The 7,842-nt window shown below is 40.1% G+C and overlaps 1 protein-coding gene across 2 annotated transcripts in view; it reads right to left on the bottom strand.

Moving 5' to 3' along the window:
- Positions 1–626: 626 nt before the first annotated feature.
- klhl14 (kelch-like family member 14) overlaps positions 627–7,842 on the bottom strand; it is a 68,959-nt gene continuing 61,743 nt past the window's right edge. For both annotated transcript variants that reach the window (XM_029725406.1, XM_029725408.1), the window contains 4 exons: positions 7,044–7,234; positions 6,553–6,711; positions 2,925–3,082; positions 627–1,948 (listed from right to left, as the gene is read on the bottom strand). In XM_029725406.1, coding sequence (XP_029581266.1) covers positions 1,808–1,948; positions 2,925–3,082; positions 6,553–6,711; positions 7,044–7,234 — 649 coding nt within the window. In that variant the 3' untranslated portion in view covers positions 627–1,807. The remainder of the gene's footprint in view (positions 1,949–2,924; positions 3,083–6,552; positions 6,712–7,043; positions 7,235–7,842) is intronic.

Genomic DNA, 7,842 nt, shown 5'->3' with positions numbered 1-7,842 from the left:
GGCTAATCTATACTTCAATATTTCCAAGTCCTAAGGGGTATAACATTTATTGGAATGACTGGAATTCTGATAGACTTAGATTTTTAATGTAAAGACAATTTAATCGTATTATTATATGTAGTAGAAAGGAATGGGTTAGAAGAATCCTACATAACCAGCCCATAGGGTAAAATTTAACATCCATATATGCCAGCTATGTAAGCTTTAACATTGATTTATCCTACAATAGATGTCATTCAAATTGTAACATACACTTTTGTCTTCTATTGCCTCTTAAAGGGAAAGTAATCTAAAAGTAACAGAATGTAATCAGATTATGTTACTAAATTTGGGTAATCCGAAAGTTACGTTACGGATTACAATTTTGGACAGGTTACTAGTAACCGTAACGGATTACGTTAAGAAAGTAACCTACCCAACCCTGCTTGATAGTTATTACATTCAAGAAATGTCTGAATGGCTACTTTGTTTGAATGGATCTGTGAATGTCCTTGTATACTGGAAGTTCAATGTGAAGTGAGTGTCTATTGACTGGAAATATTTGCAGTACCTGAAACAAGCTGCAGAGACTGTTGTAATTGTCAAGTTTCCTTTTTATTTTGATATTCTAAAATGCAAAGGACATAACAGGATTTGAGAATAAATCCCAGGTTGAGTGCACAAAAATGTTCAACTGCAAGCTATTATTTACAAGAAAAAAGTAACATACCGTATCTATATGTAAACCAATTGGTACCAATATTCAGTGTGGACCTTGCACACTTACTTTGACAAAATAGTAGAACGCAGACATGACAGTTGAATTCACTTTCATCATGTTTCTGAACATAGTATACTAAAGGTAATAACAATTCAACAAACTTTTAGTTTTGTGAACCATTCTTACACACAACTGTATTTAAGGTTCACTATTAGTGCATTGAGGACCACTGTGTGCTTTATCATAATCGTAAATGGGATGTACCCTTTTTGAGGAATTTATTATGTGTGCTCTCTGGAAATAGGCTCTGTTAAACATTAACAGGTAACATTGAACATAAAACATAAAACCTACCTTATCACTCAGTTAAAATTGCTACCCGTGTATACCAATGGCTAGCAATGAATAATAATCATCTGATTGTACCATCCTTAAATAACCATTTAGTTTTTAGTGCCGTTTTTACAAAGGTCAGAATCGATGTTGAATGTAAAAATTGTTCTCGCTTGCAGCTTAAAGAATGATTAATTTGCTGCAGATGAACTGTTAGTTAGTCTCTGGTTTACAATATACTGTACACAGAATCATGATTTTGGTTGGGAAAAAAAGAGAACTCAGTTTCAGTGTGATTTGGTCGACAGACAGGTTGTTTCCAGTGTCAATTCTTTTTAAACAACACTGCATTCTGTTTTGGATTTATGTCTCCTACTAATAACAAGATACAAATTGATTTTTTAAAGCTATAACAATTCAGTTAAACACTATGCGTGCTATATCAAGATAAGCCAAAAACACTTACTATCGATTAAAGAAAAAATCTGATATGAAATGTGACTATTGTCTGGAAGAAGTTCAACACAGATGGGGATTTAAATACATGAAATACATGATTACTTACTTTTTCAAACCTTCAGTAGGCAATAATAACGAAAGTGCTCTTTTGTCAAACCTGTAAAAAAATAATTTATACACATCCCATCGGCTGATTGGAGTACTTCATCACAAAATTTGTTTACAAATGTTCGTTTATCGATGGTCCTTTTCTCCATCCCCCATCCTCTTCCTCAACGATTTTCCTCCTCATCCTGCTCTGTACCTAGTGATGTGTTATTTGTTGAAGGGCAGACAGGCGGGCAGTGTGACAGTGGAGCAGGATGGGCCTGCTAAGGGCTCGGCCACCTCTCCCTCTAGCTCTGTCCAGGTCCCCTTCTCTGGGCTGTAGCATATGGTGGAAGACTTGTAGGCTCCCTGCAATATAATAATAATAATAATAATAACAGCGATGACCGAAATAGAGTTGCCGATTTTCTTAAATCAACCATAAATCCCCTCGTGACAGAGGGACTGGAAGCTTATTGTGTACAACAGTGAGTGGCAATTGAACGCAACATTCACAAAAAAATTATGACATTTATATAACATTTCTAGCCTGTCTATCTATGGGTAACGGGGTTGACGTGTTATGCCAGACACGCTCAGTTTTCCACCACAAAAACAAAAATAGTTTCACCATATTAAAACGAGAGTTCAGTTCACATAACAGGGTTTGACCTTAAAACGAGGGACAGACGTAAATGAATCACTAATCACATTAAATTAATAATAATCTTCAAAAAATGACTTTGTCAAAGCAACAAAATAACTAAGGCTTTACAATGATGGTGAAACTTGGAGAAATGTTTGGATTGTGGGTTGAAAATTTCCCTTTAAGTAATACAGGGTTGATGGAGGGACATGTCAAAATGTATTTTTTTCTGATTTATTGAATTATCCATGTGGTCTATATTAAAGGGAACTAAATTTAAAGGGATACTTTGGGATTTTGGCAATGACGCCCTTTATATACTTCCCCAGAGCCAGATTTGTGGATACCATTTTTATGTCTCTGTGTCCAGTATGAAGGAAGTTAAAGGTAGTTTCTTGAGCCAATGCTAACTAGCATTCGCGGAATGAATGACTGGAAGTCTATGGCTATCTACTAGCATGCTAGCAGATAACCATGGACTTCCAGTCATTGTGCTAACGTTAGGGAAGTAGATAAAGGTCCTCATTGGTAACATTACGAAGTATCCCTTTAATATAACAGGTTTTTAAAATTCAATATTGGTGCACAATTTCCACTTAAAATATCAAAGGGACGCAAAAGGCACTCATTTTGTGAAACGACCTACCTAGGTTTGCCGTGAATGAATGATATCAAGTTGATAGTGAGATGCGTCTTTACCATGCTCCAGCTGTATCCGCCCACTAGGAAGATGCTGTCGTCCAGTATGCAACAGCCGGGGCCACTGCGGCCCTCCAGGATGGGCGTCTGGAGGATGTTCCACTGGTCCGCTTTGGGGTCATAACACTCCACCAGCATCACATCCAGGTGAGAGAACCCTGAGCACAAAATAACGGTTAATGATACATGCAATTGTAAATGGGATTTTACAGGTGAATAAAAAAGAAGAGCATTCGCAGATAAAGTCAATCAAAATCTATTTGGTCCCACGGGGGACCAGTACGGAGAAAAAAAATGTATGAAATGTATGCATTCACTACTGTAAGTCGCTCTGGATAAGAGCGTCTGCTAAATGACTAAAATGTAAATGTAAATCTATTTGGTTTAATACAAGTTGCAACCTCAGCACAGAAATGTCTAACGGGCCTTCTCTGAGAAGGCACTTATTAATCACACAGGCCTTAATGTTTGGTAAACACCTGCCCGAGACGCTTGTAAGAAGTCACAACATCAGCTGCTACAGAATCACAGTGTCACAGATACATTATCACATGTCATCAAGGCAAAGGGTGACTACTTTGAAGAATCTCAAATATCAAATATATTTTGATTTGTTTCACACTTTAATCGAACTACATGATTCCATATGTGTCATTTCATAGTTTTGATGACTTCACTATTTTTCTACCATGTAGAAAATAGTAAAAATAAAGAAAAACCCTTGAATGAGTAGGTGTCCAAACTTTTGACTGGTACTGTAATATATACAGTGAGGGAAACAAATATTTGATCCCCTGCTGATTTTGTACGTTTGCCCACTGACAAAGAAATTATCAGTCTATAATTTTAATGGTAGGTTTATTTGAACAGTGAGAGACAGAATAACAACAACAAACAAAAAAACGCATGTCAAAAATGTTATAAATTGATTTGCATTTTAATGAGGGAAATAAGTATTTGACCCCCTCTCAATCAGAAAGATTTCTGGCTCCCAAGTGTATTTTATACAGGTAACGAGCTGAGATTAGGAGCACACTCTTAAAGGGAGTGCTCCTAATCTCAGTTTGTTACCTGTGCAAAAGACACCTGTCCACAGAAGCAATCAATCAATCAGATTCCAAACTCTCCACCATGGCCAAGACCAAAGAGCTCTCCAAGGATGTCAGGGACAAGATTGTAGACCTGCACAAGGCTGGAATGGGCTACAAGACCATCGCCAAGCAGCTTGGTGAGAAGGTGACAACAGTTGGTGCGATTATTTGCAAATGGAAGAAACACAAAAGAACTGTCAATCTCCCTCGGCCTGGGGCTCCATGCAAGATCTCACCTCGTGGAGTTGCAATGATCATGAGAACGGTGAGGAATCAGCTCAGAACTACACGGGAGGATCTTGTCAATAATCTCAAGGCAGCTGGGACCATAGTCACCAAGAAAACAATTGGTAACACACTACGCCGTGAAGGACTGAAATCCTGCAGCCCCCGCAAGGTCCCCCTGCTCAAGAAAGCACATATACATGCCCGCCTGAAGTTTGCCAATGAACATCTGAATGATTCAGAAGACAACTGGGTGAAAGTGTTGTGGTCAGATGAGACCAAAATGAAGCTCTTTGGCATCAACTCACCGTGTTTGGAGGAGGAGGAATGCTGCCTATGACCCCAAGAACACCATCCCCACAGTCAAACATGGAGGTGAAAACATTATGCTTTAGGGATGTTTTTCTGCTAAGGGGACAGGACAACTTCACCGCATCAAAGGGACGATGGACGGGCCATGTACCGTCAAATCTTGGGTGAGAACCTCCTTCCCTCAGCCAGGGCATTGAAAATGGGTCGTGGATGGGTATTCCAGCATGACAATGACCCACGGCCAAGGCAACAAATGAGTGGCTCAAGAAGAAGCACATTAAGGTCCTGGAGTGGCCTAGCCAGTCTCCAGACCTTAATCCCATAGAAAATCTGTGGAGAGAGCTGAAGGTTCGAGTTGCCAAACGTCAGCCTCGAAACCTTAATGTCTTGGATAAGATCTGCAAAGAGGAGTGGGACAAAATCCCTCCTGAGATGTGTGCAAACCTGGTGGCCAACTACAAGAAACGTCTGACCTCTGTGATTGCCAACAAGGGTTTGTCACCAAGTACTAAGTCATGTTTTGCAGAGGGGTCAAATACTTATTTCCCTCATTAAAATGCAAATCATTTTATAACATTTTTGACATGCGTTTTTCTGGATTTTTTTGTTGTTATTCTGTCTCTCACTGTTCAAATAAACCTACCATTAAAATTATAGACTGATCATTTCTTTGTCAGTGGGCAAACGTACAAAATCAGCAGGGGATGAAATACTTTTCCCCCCACTGTACATAAAGAAAATTCTACCTAAAAACGATCTCTTGGCATTTGACATGAAACTTTCAAAATACAGAAATGATACATATGATGCAAAACAAAGTATCATATGATGTAAAATGCATCAAACATGTATGATTCATGTTTTTTGAAAGTTACATATCTTGAAAAGTTGATCGCTGACAGGCAAAACATTTTGGGACTAGTTTTTGGGTGGAATTTTCCTTCAAAATACAAAAACACAGTCATGGGAAGCACAAATAAAACATCACACATCACCCAGAAAAACAGTTACATTCCTCCACAAGTCCCCAATCAATACTCTGAACTGCCCGAACGGCACCAGAACATGAAGATGAAAACTATTTAGAATTTATACCAGCAATACGGCACGTTAAAACTAAAACCAGATATAGCTAACTCGGTGGAGACCCGAGGAACTTCAAAAGTTAACTAATCCTGTGAACGGGTTAAGCAACTCAGGTGTCTATACTTCAACATCAAAGTTGGAATGGAATGGACTCCTACTGTTTTTACCAAACAAATGTCAGCGTATATAGTTCTGACCGCCCCTCTCTATGCGCGTTCAAGAAAAGAATGAAGAAGAGAGGGAAGGAGATGGAAACTCACATTGGTGAGATATTCTGCAGCTAAAGGTAATGTGTCAGCCTATTAATTATTAAAATAGAAATTCACTATAATTTTAGGCTAACTCTGTAAGCCGCTCTGCACAATCAGTGAACATCGCCTAGGCCTATACATTCTCTGACAGACTTATGGATAGAAAGTTTGGAGCGTAACATAAGGTAACAAGTCCATCCAGTATGCATTATAATACAGTCCACATTCAAAGGCGATTACTAGAATTTGTTTAATTTTGGAGTATAGGCTAAACCAATTATGTACCAAAGTTATCTTAAATAAATAAAACATGTAAATGCTTTTCTTGCGTGCATATGTGGTAGGCTATATAATGTTTAACATCGATTTTATTTGCATTGATGTCAGCGTGGTTAGAGGGACAATAGAGTGCTGAGTACCAGGCCATCAGCGACCTGATGATCGTTAGTGAGTTGGGTACTACTAACGCATGTCCAGAGTGCATAAGAGGAGATTACCGTGACACAACGGTCACGTAAAATTTTAATACAGTCATGACTGCCGATGTGGTAATATGCTCACCGCAACAGCCTTAAGAACAACTATTCAAAAAAATCCATCTTGTATTCCACATAGTCTATTCTGCACAGTGCAGTACAGTAGCTGAGACATGCCAGTCCTTACCTTTCAGATGGTTGCCCCCGATAGCGTAGAGGCGGTCGTTCATCCCAGCCAGGGCATGAATAGCTCTCTTTGTGTTCATATCCTGTTTCCTGGCCCACACATCCATGATGGGGTCATAGCAATACAGCCAGGATACGTACTCTCCATTATGGACTCCTCCTATAGTGGTATGGCAGATACACACATAAAGACCTATTAGCTGTGAATGGCAGGATCAGGATCCATAGACACATCACTCTGCTTTTGGAAAGACTGTTTGCATTGATAGGTGATATTTAGCAGTCCTGCACTCATCACAATACTACAGATCAGTAGATTTTGTACTTTCATTTTTACTGTGTCTAAGTGAATATTTTTTCAGCTTTTAATTTCCAACATGAACTAATTTTCCATGAATAAGATGATCAGTGGGTCTCCCTTGAAAAATAGGAATTTTGACAATGGGACAACCTTGTAAAAATAAAGGTTATATAAAATGAGTGAGGTCTGACCTGAGATGTATATTTTCCCATTGTGCACTGCTCCGGCGTGTGCGGCCAGAGGCTGGGGCAGGGAGGACACGTAGTTCCACTCGTTAGTCTCTAGCTTGTAGGACTCCACACTGGAGAGGTAGCCTGACTCGTTCCTCCCGCCAATCACATACAGGTGCTTATCCAGGCAGCAGGCGAAGAAACTGGCTCTCCTGAGCAGGAGGTGTCAACCAGACAACATAATTAAAACAAGCAGGACAGTGTGTGTGTGTGTGTGTGTGTGTGTGTGTCAGTGGTATGCACAGTTTTGCGGGGCCCACCCACAAGGTTCGAGCAAGGGTCACATCTTTTTTGTTGTTGCCATGGGGCAGAGAGAAAAATGTGCTGTTATAGAGCAAATTTCCTGCTATTCTACACATTTTGTCATAAGGGTGAGAGAACATTTTGCAGTTTTAAAGCACATTTCCTGTAATTAAAACAAATATATATAGCTCTTGGGCCCCCCGGGGGCTGTGGGGCTGTGTGCTATGCCAGTGGTGTGTGTGTCAGTGTTAATTTTAGCAGCTATTTTAGATTGAGTTTTGGTCTTAAAATATATTCGGTCTAAGGCACCGTAACGCAGTGCTAGAGGCGTCACTACAGACCCGGGTTCGATCTGCAGCCTTCCATGACTGGGAGACCCGTGAAGCGGCGCATAATTGGCCCAGTGACGTCCGGGTTAGGGGAGGGTTAAGCCGACCCGGGAAGTCCTTGTCCCATCGCGCTCTAGCGACTCCTAGTGGCGGGCCGGACGCATGTACGCTGACTTTGGACGCCAGCT

This window comes from Salmo trutta, chromosome 31, assembly GCF_901001165.1.
Source record: "Salmo trutta chromosome 31, fSalTru1.1, whole genome shotgun sequence".
Classification (NCBI taxonomy): Eukaryota; Metazoa; Chordata; class Actinopteri; order Salmoniformes; family Salmonidae; genus Salmo; species Salmo trutta.
This window is presented reverse-complemented; position numbering and strand designations above follow the sequence as displayed.